Raw genomic sequence first — 18192 nt, 5'->3', positions numbered from 1 at the left:
AGGTATTTGTATTAGTACAATGGAGCTCGCGGCAGACAGGAGTGTGCGCGTCACAGATGTTCGCAGCCACACAAAGGCCCAGATGGACACCTTTATTCGCAGTGGCGTGAAGGCCAGGTTGGGTGGGGGTTGGGATGGTATATTCACACCTACACAGCTGTACAATAGGCAGTCACTCTGCTGTGCAAGGCCACACATCCAACATATGTAGCCTACATATTGTTTCATGCACAGATTCATATGCACATAAATATTCACAAAATACTCAATGCATTCTGCGGTTCGTCTGTAAACACTGGAAATTTAGTCTGTTTAAAGTAGAAAATGCATATTTGACTACTGCACTACTGGCTTCCATACTTGAGTCACTCTATTGCAGTGTTTGTTTGCTATAGACTGTGTCTGCTTTGATACAAAGATAGGGAGCTGATTCTCTCTCTCTCTCTCTCTCTCTCTCTCTCTGTCTCTCCCTCTCTCTCTCTCTCTGAGGGTGTTTGCTCGGGGGTCATTGCGACAGCAGGACAGTCACTCAGCCAGGCAGAGAAATCCTCAGGGGAATTGAGGTGGCTTTGCTCCGACAGAGAAAAATCGAGCCTCCCCCCCCCCCTGCTACACTCAATCCCCTTTTGTCTTATCACACACACATCATCTCAATCTTCTCGGCAAAACTAAAACTCGGGCCCCCATACCGTTTCCCAGGAGGTTAGGGGAACAAAAGCCACTCAAACTCATCTGGTTTATTATGCCTGACTGGGCCCGTTCCAGCCGCCATGCAGCTGGAATGCAGGTGAATCTCATTGTGTTGGAGTGTCCTCTCGCAGTGGCATCAATACAATTTGGTGGGTGTCATGTCTATAATTGTCTGTCACACTTGAAAAGGATTAGATCTAATCCCTTGGATATGCTCATCTCAGAATTCCTGATTTATGCATATTGTTGTTTTCTGTATGTGATTTGGCCGGCTGTTGAGACAGTGGGACGGGGAAGCTGTGCCACCTGCTGGTCAGGTTTGTCACTACAGCAACATATAGCTGATGATTGAGATTTGAATGCAACCTGAAAGCTAAACATAGTATTTCACTGTATGTTTGCTTGGGTAAAATCATACTTATACAATATCACAGGTATACATTTCTTCCTTTTTATTAAAAACAGGCAGTTGATACATCAATATTGCAACTACTAATGAGTGAAATCAACAGGTTGGTGTATTGACAGCAACAGGTTTAAGCTTTGCCTTTCCTTCATGTGTTTTGCATGCAGCATGGAAAATGTATTTTGCATTCCTTCATGTATTTCACAAGCATTGTATTGAAAAAGTGTTCAGCTGAGCACATTAAAATTGATAGGAATGCAAATAGCAATCTCTAATTTTCCTCCGCAAGAGGTAAGCACTAGGGATAGTGCAAATTGTATTACCAGCACAGAAATTTGCATAAGTATCAACATATTGATGTAACCAATACAATCAAAGAATCGTAATAAATATTTTTTTTCATTGCATAGTTTGCAGAGCTAAGCTGCTACTTGGATGTGCGAAGATCTGACGTAACTATGGACATTTACAGTAAAGACAATGGAACGCAGCACATTTATACTGTAGGTATGAACTCACTCGTAATGGCATACACTCATAAGGCACAGCAAAGCTTTGCCAGATCACTGAACACTAACAGGCCTCTTATACACAAGTAATGGTTGTTCCATTGATAACTATGCAGATGTGCAGAAGTCCGTCTTCACTCCACAGAATCCAGTAAGGACAAAATGAAAGTCTGTGAAGTGCTTCAGAGAGAGAGAAGACGAGATGGGAGTGGATCATGTGTCTGAAATGTGTGTGAAGGTTTTGTTTCTGCAGAGAACAGGTGCATGGCTTCCAGTCCTAGAAAGCTCTGGCTTTTGCGTGGGCCTGCAGCAGGGCGGCTGTGTCAGTGTGGGAGCCTTGCATGGCCACAGAGAGGGCCGTCCGACCATGCTGGAGGAGAGAGAGAGAAAAGCAGGAGACTACGATCAAGTCAACATTACTTGGCTATTAACACAGGCATTCATGACAGGTTTGAATTCGGAATCCATATCTCACCACTGGACGCAGGCTTACTAGAAAATACCAGTATTTTTGTCCATGTAAGACAGATGAAATAAAGAAACTGAGTGAGGTTGCATTTGTTATCTTTTGAGTGTAAGGATTGATTTCATTAGACTTTAATTTGCCTAATTAAGGTGGGTTTGTGTCAAGGTGACGAGCGGCTTAGAAAGGAAGGTAGGAAGGTAGGTTGGTTGTGGTTGACGATGGACAGCTTTTTCCCTCTTAAACTCTACTTTAAAGAGACTTGGACAAAAGTAGGAGATTTCCATCCTCTCCTCTGTTCCCCTCTCTGCCTCCCTCCAGGCTGAGAGATAAGGTACTGTTAGCGGATTAGCTCATCTCAGCCCAGGGAGATTTGTCCCACTGTAGCCCTGATTAATCCTGGGAGAGCTCTATTCTGCTGCATCCGTGCTGTCAGTCCCCACACTGTGAGTCCAAAAATGTGAGCTTTCATAGACCTAAGCTGCTTTTTGAGCCCAATTCCGTGTATAGAAAAGTAGATATGCCATTTTGTTATCAGTCGTAACAGGATTTTACAGTAGCTATGAATCTGTCATCCCTTCAGTGTGTTCTGAATTTAGTATTCGCTGGGGGGCATTCGCTTGAAGGTGCTACTTGTAGTATTATCACTGTCAAATTAACTGTGATACTTTGGTACAATTACTGTAAACAATAGAGACCATGGATGAGACGATTGTTAGCCTCTATCTCACCCTATTATTAGTGCTTGTGTTCCCAGAATTAAGACATTGTTGCTTCCTGTAGCAGAGGATGTTGCTTCTTCAGCCAAATGTTTTGCTTTATTGCAGATGATAAACATGTTGGAGGAGATTTTTCCTTCAGCCTTTCATTCATTTCACCATATACCATTGCAAGAAACTCTGAAAGCTTTAGCTCCATTTTCGCTGGAAGAACAGCAGCCCTCTTGCTTTTTTGTGCCATAAAGCAATCCAGCAGATTACCCACGAAATCCAACCTGGTGGTACACAATGTAAAATGCAGTGTAGAAGCCAGTAGCGGCTGCCAGTCTTGCTACTGATTGTCTTGCTTGTTTATGGTAATTATTGTAATGTCTCAAAATGAATGTGGTAATGATTTATTGATATTAAAATGCTTCATGTAGTGCCTTTTAAAAAGCTGATTGTCCCACATTTGTGCCTTTGCGTGCCTGTACATCTAACCCATACCTCACCTTGTCAGTAAGGGTGAGGTCGCAGTGGCTCCTCTCCAGCAGCAGCCTCGCGATGTGTGTGTGGCCCCTCTCGCAGGCGAACATCAGGGCCGTGGTTCCCTGGCCGTCCTGGATGTTGGCGTCCGCCCCGCAGCTCAGCAGCAGGCGGACCATCACCACTCGTCCGTGTCTCACTGCCAACTGCAGAGCTGTCTGGCCCGTCTGGGGGGCGATAGAGAGAGAAGAAGAGGATGACGGATTGAGATGTTGATGAAGGAACACTGTATGTGTGGAAAAAGAAGAAGTCAGCTGGAATACACCCTGCTGTTACTGGTCATACTGGCCTCAGTCGGAGTATCCCCCCACATTTTAGGCAAAACTTGAGAGAAATAAATGTTTTACCACCCCATTATCCCCCATGTTAAATTTTTAACACTTGGCCGTGTTACCTGGCTGGAGCGAATGTTAACGCTGCCCAGCTCCATGAGCCTGCGCACCACCTCCATGCCACCGGGGCCATCGGGGGCCGTCAGCGAGGCCAGCATCACCGCGGTGTAGCCGGCCTTGTTCTGCAGGTCCACATCACTCACGCCTGTGGTGTGGAGAAAGAGGTAGAGCTCGTGGATTTCTATATTTATAAGCCTATTCTTCCCATGAACAATAGCTCTGGTAACACAGATGATTTGGTAGTGATTGAATGCAGGACATAGTGCAAGGACATAGGACCAATGATCCTTCTCTTCTCCTCTCTATTCTATTCTATACTGCATTCTATGCTTTTGCTGTCAGAAAGTACCTGTGTCCAGTAGCAGGCTGACGATGCTGTAGTTGCAGTGGGACACGCTGTAATGCAGCGCCGTGTTGCCGTTGTCATCAGCTAGGTTGACCAGGAAGGCCAGCAGAGAGGGCGTGGTCTTCTTCACTTCCCTCAGGTACACGGCCACCCGATTGGCCACTGAAGTCTCCTCCGCCGCCACACCGAACCAATTCTGAAACAGCACCACTAGGGCTTTCCTCTGGAAGACAAAGAGAGAGGAGGTTTGAAACAATGCTATATTTGGATGCAGCTTTCTGGCATGGATTTGGCCTAATACAGACTAAATGAAAGTGGGACTATTAGATAATGGGGGGTTTGAAAGAAAATATTTGGAGTCTACATACCATGTCATCGTTGGGGTTATCCATGTTGTCCATGTGGTCTCTGAGGAACTGACAGGCCGCCATAAATTCCCCACTCACCGTTTCCCTAGAAGGATGTGTGTGTGTGTGTGTGTGTGTGTGTGTGTGTGTGTGTGTGTGTGCGCGTGACAGAGAGAGAGAGAGCCTTGAATGTCCTTTATAAGAGAAAATCTGCCTCATAGCATTAGGAATATATTCCCAAGAGATGAAAAAGAAACATTTACCATGGGAGCTTTTCCCCTGAGAGTAAACATCAAAAACCGCATTTACTGGCAATGAAATAAACCAATAATGATAAGGCTTCTGCTCCGGTCCCCTCACCTGCCTCTGGTGGTTGTTTCTGAGCCAGAGTCGCTCTCCATCTGCTCCCCTGGGGGCGGTGGCTTCATCTTGGCCGCTCTCTCCGGAGCCGCAGCTTCCGCAGACGCTTTGCCTCCATCTGTCCGCCTTGATCCCGCTCCACCCGGTATCGCCTGTCTGTCCGGGCTCATGTGCCTCTCTCTCTCTCTCCCCGTCTTTTCTGGGTCCGCGTCCACCTGGGATCCAGCCATGTCCCCAGGGTTGATGTGTCTCTCCCTCTGCTGCGAATGGTCACGAACGCTCTGGTTCACACAGACCAGCTCTCCGCTTGCTGTTGTTTCATGGCTTAAGAAATTAGACAAAGGAAACCAGGGCAGGAAATTAACACCATGCGGCAGCCAAATGTTGGTAAATGTTGGCTGTGGCATTTGTCTATTTTACAAGCCACTGACCAGTAAAAAGGGCATCATTTTTCAGGAGCATTTCTGTTTGTCTGGTAAAGTAGTGAAAGAGGCTAGTGAATTCTGATGCACAAAACAGTGAGACTTGAGGATGAATATGTTAGAAAGACACCCAGTAAAGGTGAATACCACTCAGTTCACATATTGTTTGCATCCTACAAAAACCTCATATCTTCCCCTTACGTTGTTGTCATCGATAGCTGCCATTTTTCATGGCCAGGTGACGAATCAACAGTGACAGCCAATCAATCACTGAGTTGTCTGTTTTAGAGATACAACATTTCTGGAAGACACTGATGATATGTTATTCATATTATATGGCCTTGGATAATCCAATCAGTGTTTAGTATCCAATTCTCCAAAGCTGAAAATCAAAGAACAAAGACAAAGCAAAGAAAGTATGTGATGCCTGGAGCTGCTTCATTTTGAAGGAAGACTGTTGACTCATAGAAGATTTGTCTGATCATATATTGTAGTAATACTATCTGTTCTGAACCAAAAAATATGCCCCCCGAGCCCCAAGAAACCATCCTGGAAACTGTCACAGTCACCTTTTCCATCTTTTCATTTTCTATGGAGATTTACACCACAAATTAGGGAGTAGAATAAACTAAACTCTTTCATTTGTGGCTATGGGAAACAGCAAATGTTCTCTTGAACTCAGTTATCCTAAGGCATGGAAATACTACATTTCAAAACAAAAATTTCAACACTACTCTCCTTTAACTTAAGACTTTAGAGGGCGTGGCATGCTTCATCATTCAATCTTTAATCCTGATGCTTTTTTCTTTGTCACAACAACACAATACAAAACAACCCAAGCTTCAAGAACCACAAGTTCGTATTTATATGTCAACCAAAACTGTGGTTCAACCAATAATCGTAAATCCAAAGGTTGCTGAAGTCAGCAGACAGACTTGTTTACTAACCCGTCATTAACACCAGCGAAGTGTAGGTTTTTTGACATCCGGGCAGCACCGTCTCTCTTCATGATGGATTTAGGGGCTAGAGAGAAGATACAAACAGGGGATGTGATGGAATATTTTAGGCCAGAACAACTCTAACAACATTAAATGTTCATGAGGTGGTACCATCCTGACTAAATACATATTTAATATGGCTTGTATTTTCCTTTGCATACAACCATTTATCGAGTCATTATAAAAGCTAACTGTGTTGCCATATTGATTATTGACTGTATTGATTATTTTTCAAAAAGGAGGTAGGAAATGGTAATAGTTCTGTGAATTTTGCACCCTGAAACCTGCATACAAGAGGTGTGTTAGTGGCTTGATCAGCAAATTTGAAATTTTCTTGTGAGAACAACTTTTCCTTGTAATTAAGTCCAAAGTGTTTCCGTTCTTGTGGTCTGAAGGTGGTGAGAGGAAATACTGGCTCGGAGTTGGGTCTCCTAGGACCTGAGTCAGGACATTCCAATACAGAAACTGCTTTATGGGGTATAAACAGCAACAAGGTCTCTCAGTCATCAATTAAACCAGACCTACATAAATCCAAACCAGCTACAACCATCAATTTACACCAAATAGTAAATGGTGGGTCTCAATTTGACAGAGAAACACCAAGTTGTCCTAAAAAGACGAAGCCTCTTCTAAATGGCAGTGGGATTACATTTGGATTTTCAGCATTGACTTTCAAACTAGACCAAAAAACACATTTCCCTTTATTTTGACAACAGCTCAGTGCAGAGAGAAATATGCAGATATGAAATGAATCAGACTTCAACAACGCTTTGAAGACATATGGTGTTTCTGTATTGAAATTGAAATGAGCTAGCTGTTTTGAAAAAATTCCAAGCTCCACACTGCTTGCTCTTATTCCTGTATTACTGTACTGTTGTTACAGCTGTAAAGTTGTTACAGCATTATATCTATGGAAATCGTACCTGATATTGTATGTTATTCTTTACTAGTCAGTACTTTCTACTCTATTTTGATTTTGGTTGATTCTAGTTGAATAGGTGCAGATAGAAGGTGACCAACTTCATGACAATGTTTTTACGAACCAACCACTGGTTTTCTATGATATGCATTAATTAGAGTGTTATAAAACAGGCAAGAATTTATCATTAGGTTGATATTATACACACTCTGTAGACTACTATACCTCCATGTTGAGTCCCTTCTCCATCACTGTGCCCGTGGTGGGGGTAGTAGGAGGAAAGGATGTGGACGAGTCCCATCATCTCCTGCTGTAGGGAGTTGACTTTGGGGTCCGGATGCTCTAGAGGTTTACCCTCCTCTGCTGGCTCCCTGTCTGCACACAAACACTCCCACTGCTGCTCCAGGAGCCTCTTGATCTTCTTTATGTGGTGGGCTGCCACCGCTGAGTCCATACCGTCCGCTGAAGCCTCCTCAAGTTCCATAGGTACTGGTGGACTCTCTCTGGTAGATGTCAAGCTAGAATTAACCACAGAATTTTGTTGTTGACTTCTTTGTCTGTTTGCGGTAACAGTCATTGCACTGACGAATGCATCCGAACCTCCTTCCTGGTCTACCACCACCCTCTCCGCACGGACGCACACCCCAGGGTTCCTGATTAGGTGCTCAATCCTCTCCTCTTTCCATCTGCTCTCCTCCTGCTGCTCTCTCAGCAGCCCCAAGGCCCTCTGGAGCTCCAGGCCGCTCTCATGGAGCTTCTGCTCCAGCACGGCTACCTTGGCCTGCAGGGACGTCACCGTCAGCAGCTCATCCAGGTCTGTGCTGGTCCTCCACTCGTGTGTTGGGTTAGAGTCATCTTGATTGATGCTGAGGTTTCTGGGAAACATGACATAACCTTCATGCCTCTGCCTTTTGATGTCCGAGGTGCCGTAGTGGGAGGAGATGCAAGGGTCTGCGGTTCCATTGACAGAGGGAGGTTGGGCAGACAGGTTGAGGCCCAGACGGAGCCTTTCTCTTTCCTCCTGGAGGATGCAGATCTGAGCTCTGAGCTCCGGGATGACCCTCATCTCCATCTCCAGCTCGCCCACACGTTCCAGGGCCTCTGTCAGGCGTCTCAGCAGCCCTGAGCCGTCCTGGTTGCGAGGGTTGTCCAAGGAGTAGTCTAGAGGATAGAAGATGTCGTCACAGGATGTGTCCCTTCCTCCAAGTTGATCCCTGGAACTTCGGAGGCTGCCTGGGTCGTCGGTGGACTCTGATCCCTGTCTCAGTAACACTGTGAGCGGCAGGCTGGAGGCTCGGAGGAGATGGGGCCTGATGTGTTCCCCTAGGGGCTGCTCATCAAACGCCTTGATTCTGGCCTCCATCTCCGCCAGGGATTTGAGCCCTGTGGGGGAGAGTGGCGACCTGTGGTCGTATGCCCAGGCGGCGTAGCTATGATGGGCATCTGACAGTCGTGACCTGGGACCTAGAGCTCCAGTGGATCCCCAGGGGCTGGGGCGGTAGCCGCACCCAGAGAGGTTGAGGTGCCTGGGGAGAGTGCTGGACCGGGGGCCCTTGCTTCGGCGCTGGATGGGGACTCTTTTGATGGTGTTGCCTTTCTCTATGTCGTCTACATATTTAAGGAAGTCCAGATCCAGTCGGAAGCCATAGGGTGTTTCCACAGAGTAAGGGGGCTTCCCTGGTACTCCATTCTCTGTAGTTTTGTGAGGTAAACTATTTCCTGTAAACATTAAAACAGTATTTCAGTATCTGTAGCAGTTAAAATCTGATTCAGTGAAAGACGTCTGTGATGTTAGAGGATTTTACCATTTTGTCCTTCCATCATTTTGCTGTCTTCAGTTGTGTGAAATATTTGCTGTCACATAATCTGGTTGTACCATTGGTATCTGACAAAAACAAACAAAATCAAATCAAACAGAAGACAATGCCAACAACACATGGAAAAGAAGCACAAAGGAGATTTTTTACAAGTGGCAGAAGTGGTTATTGTTCAGCTATAAACTATCAACATGATCATTGTTTTTTTTGGCAAAACAGAGGTATTTGGCATTGATATTCACTTGAGGTTTAGCTCTGGTATTTTCAAAGGGAGACTCAACCTCAATTTTATGACCGGATGGAAGATCATTATAAACTTGGCAACAATAATCCCTTTTTGTATTCCATTCACAATCTTCCTCCTTTTCATTCTCCCTCTTAGTGCAAACAAGGACAAAGACGTTCAAGCATCCAAATACACACAAATGCTTTCTCTTTTCTTCTCTCTCAGTCGCTCTCTGTCTCTCCAGGCTTTCTCTTTTTCTCTCACTCTCACTACTTCATCCATGCATCAGAGTGCTTGCATACAACAGTGGCAGGCCTGATGTTCATTTGATTACAGCCCTGCCATCCAGGATGAGAGCTGAAAATAACTCTAGCCTGTAAAGCCCAGCAGCTATGGCCAGTGGAACAAAATATACTCCTACAGACATAAATACAGACAACCATTGTTCTGACTCACTACTCTACTTTCCTCCTTTGCTATTCTCTCTCTCTCTTTCTCTCTCTCTCTCTCTCTCTCTCTCTCTCTCTGCCTCCCACTAGTTGCTCCATGGGTTTCTCTGAAATCTCTGGTTTGCTTTTGCTAAACTCTCTCTCTGTAACTTCCTTTTACTGTCTGTCCTCTTTCACTGTTTCATCTCAGCCTTTATACAGTGCGTGGTTTGGGCTTTTCACAGTGCGGCTCCTCTATCCCCTTCCTCTTTCAATTGTGGTCTCTCTCTCTCTCTCTATCTCTCTCTCTCTCTCCTTATCTTTAATATATATTAATGGAATTACATTAACAAGTAGATATATTGAAGAGTATACAGTCACTTCTCCCCCTGGCCCCTCCCACACACTCTCTCTTTTCCCTGTTTCTATACCCCTATCCCCACCTCTTCCCTCCTCCCATTTTTTCACTCCTCTCTCTTTCCTGACCACCGGCCTCTGTGGCGGCTCGCTGTCCTCTTGAGGCACCACAGCCACCGAGCCACAGCCCCAAACAATGTCAGCTATGCAGTAAACAGACAAACACCACCAAATGGCCCTGCTGGGAATGAGATCTCCATCATTCACACACTTTCTGATGGGCAGTAATGAACAGCAACAACAGTGCGAATGCTCAGCATTAAAGATACAGTGCACATGCTTTATATATGAACACATTTATACATGCTGAGGTGCGCACACACACATATGTGCATGTTTACTCATAGATACATGCTATAGATACACATGCATACATGCAGTACATGCAGGAGAAGCAGGCACAGTACTGTACATACCAGACTGGGGTTTTGGCTTTCTTTGGTGCCAGATGGGTGGAGTTTGCCATGTAGGACAATACAGTTATTACCAGAAAATTGACAATTGCAGGAAAGTATCTGAAAGTCAATTTAGTGTGCTTTTCTGTCTGTGATTGACAACTTGTCATACACTGTCTGTATTGTCCTAGTGTGGGGAAACCCCACCCATCTGGTGCTCCAAGGAAGATAAAACAAACACTGAGTATTATTTCTAAATATTATTTGACCTGGTCTGGTACGTAAAGGATGTAATCCTTCTCACTGTATGTTCTGTTCTCTCAAGAACATGTCATGTATTCTTGACATTTGAGCACATCATGCAAATATAATCCACAAAGTGCTTCAACTTCCTCCCCTGCTGTTCACTCTGACATTCACTGAGACTGAGAGACTGATTTCCCCCAGCATCTTGGCACAAAGCTAATCTTTGTCCACTGTCTGAGCACAGAACAAACATGGCTTTACCTCTAAGGTGTTTTTTTGGAGCCGTGATACTGGAACACATTGAAACCGATACAGTATGTTGTGATGCCAATAGGTTTTTATGAAGTTGAAAGGAGTCTTTCAGCCCCTGATTTGACTAAGTCTAGCCTAGAGTCCTGATGTGGGCGTAAGGCTTAAATGCATGACAAGAGAGGAAGAGACCCGGACATATGTCTTCATTTTCAAAGCTAATAGATAATGATTCAGTGGAGTGTCTTCTGGGTAGACAGATAAACGAGGAGACAAACAAGAAAATGTGTTTGTTCTGGGGAAATGTCTGTTCATGGAGCTAATGTGAGGCATTGCTAAGCTTTCCATCCAGAAAACAGACTACTGTTGAGTGCAAGCTCTGTTGTAATGTGTTGCTTTTTTTCTTTGTGTGTGCATGTGTAGGGGTGTGTGTGTGTGTGTGTGTGTGTGTCCTGTGCAGTTCTGAGCACATATACTGTGCTGACATTACACACAAAATGTCCATCAGCACTGCACAGTAGAGCAGCTGTTACTGCGGACATCTCAATCAATCTCAATCCTTCCCTCTGCAGGTTCAGCCTGCAGGCTGTCAGTTGGACTTCGACAGGATGGCAACACCGTTACAAAATCATTTCTATCTTGTGATAAAAATGCATTTGAAGAGTTTCATCCCAATGTGAGATATCCACTATTTGGAAAAAAATGTGAGAGCTACCATAGTTAATTTTAGACTATTTCAATCACCTGCCATCAGACATCCAAACCATATACTGTAGCACACAAGACCTCTTTTTCTTACACATAAATATAGACATACTCATACATTTCTTCCTGACCTTGCTACCACAGAGGAAACAATATAGCACTAACTCTCCCAAATCTTTGCCTAACTCTCCACAATTCCATGGCACAGGTTTTAATTGTCTGTGCTCAGACCAGCAGGCCCACCTCACAGGAAACCCAAGAAATGAAACGTGAAATATTCACTTCACCCCAGACAGGCCCCATCCTACTGCACCGCGCCACAGCACTGCTGCCTCTGCACATTATTGAACTCATTCCAAAGTCAGGCTTCAGACTGATTTAAGTTTTTCTGGAGTTTTCAACATCAAGGTTTCCCTCTTATCCAGCTAAAGCTCTCACCCTATTTCGAAGGTCTTAGGATGAGGAAATCTCAGCGTTTTCCAGCGGCCATTTTCCTTCATCGGAGTTCTCCTCATCCTCCTGTTCCCACCACAGCTGCCCACTTCTTCTGGGTAAATGCGTCCCTTCCTCTCTCTCTCTCTCTCCCGCATCAGCATAAACCTCATAATCACAACATCTCCATCCACTGCATTCTTCACCAAAACCGCAAATTAAATATGAACTCATGACACAGTTGAGAAGGCCACCTCCCTATGTAGCAATGTTAAACGTTGGGGCCTCAGATAAGGAGCAATGGCACTTTTTAGATACGGTTTTAGAATGCGAGTCAAGCACCAGGTCATTTTGGTTCAGACAATGATGGTACCAGCAACATCAGTTGCAATGCTCATGTTTACACAGTCCTCCTGTAATGAAGACCACACAACTTGTGGTTTATAATTGATGGCAGTGTGGACATCAATCCATCATCTTTATTTCAAGGTTTCATAGCCCCGCTTGGAATGAACTGAGGAAGAAAAATGAAGGACGTTCATTGTGGAAAATCAATCATATTGTCCCAACCCCCCACCTGCACTGTCTTTGAAAGTAAATGGTTTATGGACGCCACTATAATGTGTAAATGCCTGACTTCTAAAACTGGAGACTGCTGACTTCCTCAAGTCACGACCTGAACATGAGACGCACCAGTGAGATGTGAAAACTATGTGTAAAAGAGCTCTCTCCATGCACTTTGCCAGTCTCTCTGTTTCTCTCTCTGTGTCTCCTTCTTTCTCAATGTCCATCAGCCTGTCTGTACAGTATGTATGTCCACATGTCTGCCTGTCTATGAATGTCTGTTCCCAGAAAATGTATTCCTCTCCTTCAGTTTTGGCTGAACAGACTGTGGTTTTTCCAGCACATAACTCTAAACCTTGTCTTCTGTTCGGAGTTGATTTAGGAACCAAAGCCAACTGTTTGGACTCAAACTCCCATTCCCTCTCTGCCCGACCTGTCTCTTCTTTTCACTTTCAAACTCTCAAATTCTTCACCCGCTCCCTCCATCCAGACTTCCTAGGAGTCCCTCAGGTTCTGTAGTGTGTTTTCTCGGTTCGCTGTGTTTGTATGTTCTTTGTCCAGGGATTTTGGACCAATGCAGTCGTCCTGGTCTTCTTCCAGGAGCAACAGGGTCACTGCTGCACTGTGGCATCGCAGCCTCAGTGTGCGGTACGTGGAGCCAAAGCACATAGGATGAAACAGCTGCCAGGGGCTTCACGCAAGGAAGAACAGCATGGTATTTTAACATGGCAAGGTTAAAATAGACAGTGTTCTGCCAGTGTGTGTGTATGTGCACACGTCTCTGTTTCTTGCATGTATCAAAGATCATTGGTGTGCAGTATGTATAAATATAGATACTAAATGATGATCTATAAATATAATCGGACATTTAATCTATGAAAGTCACAATTATTCTCCTGCAAGTCTGATTAGTATGCAGCACAGATCCACAGGTCCACTCAAAACAATTTGTTAAAACGCTCTGGAGTCAAACGCTTTCATGATCCTGAATTTAGAGCGGCCAGTCGTGGATTGAAGACATTCAAGGTCAGCATTCAACAATCCAATTCAACAGTTTTCCGCCGGGGGGGAACAGAAATGAGATGAACATTAAATCAGAGCCGGTGCTTACCTTGTAATACGCGCTCAGCAGTTTCCTCCACTTTGTCTTGCTGATGGCGAGGGTGTGTTTGTCAGACAATCCACTACAGTCTGGTCTCAGCTCAGTTCAGCCCCGCTTGTCTGTCTGTCTCCTGAGGAGGGAGGGAGGGAGGGAGGGAGGGAGGCGCTGTCAGGGGAGAGTGGCATGCCGAGGCTGTTTGGAAAATGCCAATGTGAAACCCTACCATAACACAAGCTGGGTGTGCTGTGTGTAAGAGAGCGGGGAGGGGCTGGCGGACATGCCTTCCTCCCTCCTGTCCAGTGAGACTGGCAAGTGGGAGCCCAGACACACGTAGCCACGCCCATCCCTTCAGCCATCAGCCAATAGGAGTTCAGAGGTGTAGCCAGCCACCTAGTATGGGAGAGACAGCCGCTCGCCTGAGACCCTGGTGACGGCGAGTGAGTTTTCAAAATAAACCCCCCTGATAGCCTGACTGGTATGGAGTATGATGAAATAACAGAGTCACTTTACAGTGTAGGCTACCAATCTGTTCATATCACTTAATCACCTCATGTGACACATGCCACGCTCTCTCCCTCTGTGACACACACACATACAGAAAGTGTAACCCTATCCGATGTTATGTGGTCTCTGTCCTCTATAATCAAGTAAATAGGGGGGAGGGCAGAGGGGTTGGTGCCATCCATGGGGGTTAATTCTCTCAGTGCATACCTCTCATTCTTCACGGGTCGCCTTTCAACTCGCTACCAGCATCCTCCTCTGGGGCAAATGGTGTCCCGTACTTTTCAAAAGGGCACTGGACAATAAGTAACAACTGCCCCTGTCAAATACTGCCCATCTTCTACCACCAAACTTATGGTGGTTCAAAAAAACAAAATGGAAAATAGTCTCTCTGTGTTTCTCTTTCTCTCCGTCTCGCTCTCTCTGTCTATTTTGTCTGTCTCAGTTTATTTCTCACATTTCATCTCCCTCTCCTTTCTCCCCTTGCAGTCTCACTCATTTTCTTTGTGTGTGTGTGTATGTGTGTGTGTACGTGCTCCTGTGTGTTGGGGCCTCCGTTTGTCAGTTCAGGCCAAGAGAAATACATTTCCCATCAGCATGTGGAAGTGAGCCCTCATGAAAACTGTCGCTCACCATCTCCAACCAAGTGAGTTTAACTCGCAAGCGAATGAAACCGGGCGGTGTTTATGAAAACTCTATTACACGTCGAGCAGGGGAGCCACTCGAGGAGCTGTAACCACTGCCTGCTGCTGCGCCATGTTCATAAGACGGATGGAAAAGGAATTAGCGAGAAATGCTCCTTTTCCATTACCCAAGCAGACAACTGACTCCGAGAGGGATTGTGGTTTGACTCAGGGGAGAGAGGAAAAAAAATAGTCTTTATTGGACCAAATGACTGCTGACGGACTGACCACATACTGCAGCGTATAACAGAAAACTTGGCTGAAAAGGCTAAAATGTTGGCCTAGTCGAGGCAGTTTCGGAAGACAATTTGCAGTTGCATAATCAGTTTTGAGGGTAAAGACGGGGTATGAATTTAGTTTGCGATTTGCTAATAAGACCGACATTAGTAGAAACGGGAGTTGTTATTAAGCTGCATAAATAGACTTGTTGAGCCCACAGAGTTAAATGCATAGGGCAGGTCCAGTGTGGGGTGGTACTTTTTCTGTCCCATTCGACTGGTGCTACTTGTAGAGGCTGCCTCCTGGTGGAAAGTATAACTGTAGGAAAGTTGAGTATTGCCAACAGATGGGGAGGTCTTTGAAGCAAAAATCATGCAGTGTATCACATGCTGTCTGGAGCTTCAAAAAAATCACTGAAGTTATACAGTATGTTGATAATGTGATCCTGAACTTTTAAAGTCAGTCTCACACAACTGGAATCAGTCGGTATTCATATACATATCTACCATTAGTCAATGATTAAGAGATGTTGGGGATTTTGTATGTAAAGGAACACCGACGTAACTGAAGCCGTCACAAAGCCGTCAAAACAGATAGGAAGTGTTCTACTTTATGTTCAGTCCATCTAAATGTCACAGCAGACTCTTGTTTGAAGTCCATTATGTAACAGTAACTCCTGGGCAGTGGGTTTGCAGGTTATATTTGGTTATATGTTGTAGCTGCATTGGCCAATTCACAGTGTGTAAGTAGTCATGTAACAGTGACCTATGAGTCCAGAACCTCCTCTAGACCAGAAGGACAAGTGAGCTGACTTAAAAATCATAAATGCAGAACTCTTATGTAAAGCAGCCAGAATTATTTAAAAAATCAACTTCTTTAGGTGTCAGCACATGCATAAGCTAACATGAGTCCTTAATATTCATGGGAGGATGTCTGGACACATGCTAGCATCGCCCTTTTGTGGCAGTTTTAGGGACAAAATATTGAATTCTGGTCAGGTTATTGCTGAGCACAGTGGTACTGTGGCTTTTGTAGCGCTTCAGACAGCATTTGGTAGCCACACAAAATCTATATTGAATTCAAAGTCATAAAATGTAGGCCTGAAAATACTACAGCATATCCATATAAGCTTATGCTCTATCTGTGATTACATTTTACTGCAAAAGTTTAGAATTATAAGGTCTTGAAATGGGATAGCTTGCAGGCGGGTCAGTTTTATGAAAATGAAAAACAGCCCATGAAACATTCATATTTGCAGCATTTCAGCATATTGTAATAAAATGTATAAAACATCTTGACCAACCAAATTGGAGAAAAAGCAGATCCTTCTTTGGCTGGAGCCAGACGGCATTTCAAGTCTGTCAATAAAGTCAATGTCCGTGCAGGTTTTGACAGTCAAGGTATGCCCATTGATAAATCACTCCCTTCACGTGGATTTGTGCTTACAGCTGCATGGCATAGAGTTTTGATAGAGTCTTCTTGATGCAAGCTATCACTACTACACTAATAATGTAGGGTTTGGCCATGTACTGTCATGTACTTTTTTTAACCATGCGAGAAATCTTTAAATCTAAGTTATGGAGGGAATGGTGTATTGTATGTAATTGTGCTTTTGAGGAAAATAGTAATGGAATGCAGTTGAAGAAGAATAAGAATTGAATTCCAAAACGCTGTGTTCAATGTGGAAAATAAATGTTATCTGAAGTTCATTGCTCAATATTTCAAAAATACAAGTGACTGTATCCTAAAAGGTTAATATTTCATAATTATATGCCCTAGGATAGCATTAACCTTCAATAGTATTCAATAGTGAGTTTTATTTTCATAACAGCAATGGGTCAGAGTAGGTGTTAAATCTTTCAAATGGTGCATATCTCACTTTGGAATGAAACTCTTCAATTGGACTGTTCCATCCCAGTTCAGTAACAGCAAGTCAATAGAATTTACTGGAGACCGTTGTTTAGAAATCATACCAGCATCCACAACAGAAGCAATAAGGCTTTAGTAAGAGTGTGTAGGAATGTGTGGTGGACGTGCCAAAAATATGCCAGTCACTCCAAAAATCAATTTGGCTTGGGTCTGCTTTGAACAAACAAGTAAACAGTCTGTATCTATTGTAGATAACTGGTATTATGAAATTATTTGACTTGTTAGTTATCTGTTTTGTAGCAGCAGCCAAATTGCCTTGCCAAAAACAGTTCAACAGAAAGCAGTAACTGACAGCTGAGCCTGGCCATGTTCAGCCACATTTGTCTCTTTTGCTGCAATCCTTTGGCTGAAGAAAATAATTTTACCAAGGAAAATGATGCTAAAATAAATACTATGTGGTGTAATATTATTCCAGATTATGATAAAATGAAAGTTTAATGAGCCCTGGGCAACTTGATGCAGCAGCAAATAGTAATAGGATACAAGAAAAATAGAATATAAACAGGCAAATAAACAAGAAGTATAAACTAAAGTAGGCCTATCAACTTCTAATATATACAAGAATTCAGCAAATGGGGGTTATATAAACATACACAACTGACAATTTCAACAATAGAACATGTTAAGTAGAATGTATGAAAGAAAGGTATGAGACAAAGTAGATTACAGCAATGTATTATTTATGAAATCAGTGGAAACATTCTAAAAATATTAATATACTGTATATGCAATACATAATAATGAGAAGGACATATAAAGAAAACAGATATGTGAATTCACAGCTGATATGCATGATGTTCAAAATGTGTGTCATACATACACAATCAAATCTACAGAATGCAATTGGAAAAAAAAAAAAAAGTGTCCAGGTGTGCAAAAGTGCATTGTAAAGCTATACATCTTGTCAATACATTCACTTTGCGGATGCCTACAACATACAGTATATACAGAATGTGCCGATTTGGATATGTGCATAAAAGTCTGGATGGCGGTATCATGAAAAATCACAATGTGCATAACGCATGTGCATTATGTTCTGTCCTCATTATCACTATCATTATCAGAACATGGAGGGAGGAAGCATAAGTGCACAGAAAAATATGTCCATATCAGAGAGACAGTGCAGATGAAGATGCTCCGTAGCTGCTTCAGCTCACCATAGAGGGGGTGGAAGTTCAGCTTA

The 18192-nt window shown here is 43.8% G+C and overlaps 1 protein-coding gene across 2 annotated transcripts; it reads right to left on the bottom strand.

Moving 5' to 3' along the window:
- Window positions 1-1160: 1160 nt before the first annotated feature.
- On the bottom strand, window positions 1161-13727 carry LOC139926127 (KN motif and ankyrin repeat domain-containing protein 4-like). Of its 2 annotated transcripts, none has more exons than XM_071917722.2 (10): window positions 13687-13727; window positions 8902-8981; window positions 7322-8815; window positions 6127-6202; window positions 4758-5081; window positions 4419-4503; window positions 4054-4273; window positions 3707-3849; window positions 3279-3479; window positions 1161-1975 (listed from the first exon to the last, which is right to left on the bottom strand). In XM_071917722.2, the coding sequence occupies exons 2-10, from the start codon at window positions 8918-8920 to the stop codon at window positions 1883-1885; spliced, it is 2655 nt and encodes an 884-aa protein (XP_071773823.2). In that variant the 5' UTR covers window positions 8921-8981; window positions 13687-13727; the 3' UTR covers window positions 1161-1882. The 2 variants fall into 2 exon arrangements, with proteins under 2 accessions (XP_071773823.2, XP_071773822.2); XM_071917721.2 differs by lacking the exon at window positions 13687-13727 and adding an exon at window positions 12018-12109.
- Between the last annotated feature and the right edge of the window lie 4465 nt (window positions 13728-18192).

Source organism: Centroberyx gerrardi, chromosome 13, assembly GCF_048128805.1.
Source record: "Centroberyx gerrardi isolate f3 chromosome 13, fCenGer3.hap1.cur.20231027, whole genome shotgun sequence".
Taxonomy (NCBI): Eukaryota; Metazoa; Chordata; class Actinopteri; order Beryciformes; family Berycidae; genus Centroberyx; species Centroberyx gerrardi.
The sequence above is the reverse complement of the archived record's forward strand: the minus strand, read 5'-3'. Positions and strand labels throughout refer to the sequence as shown.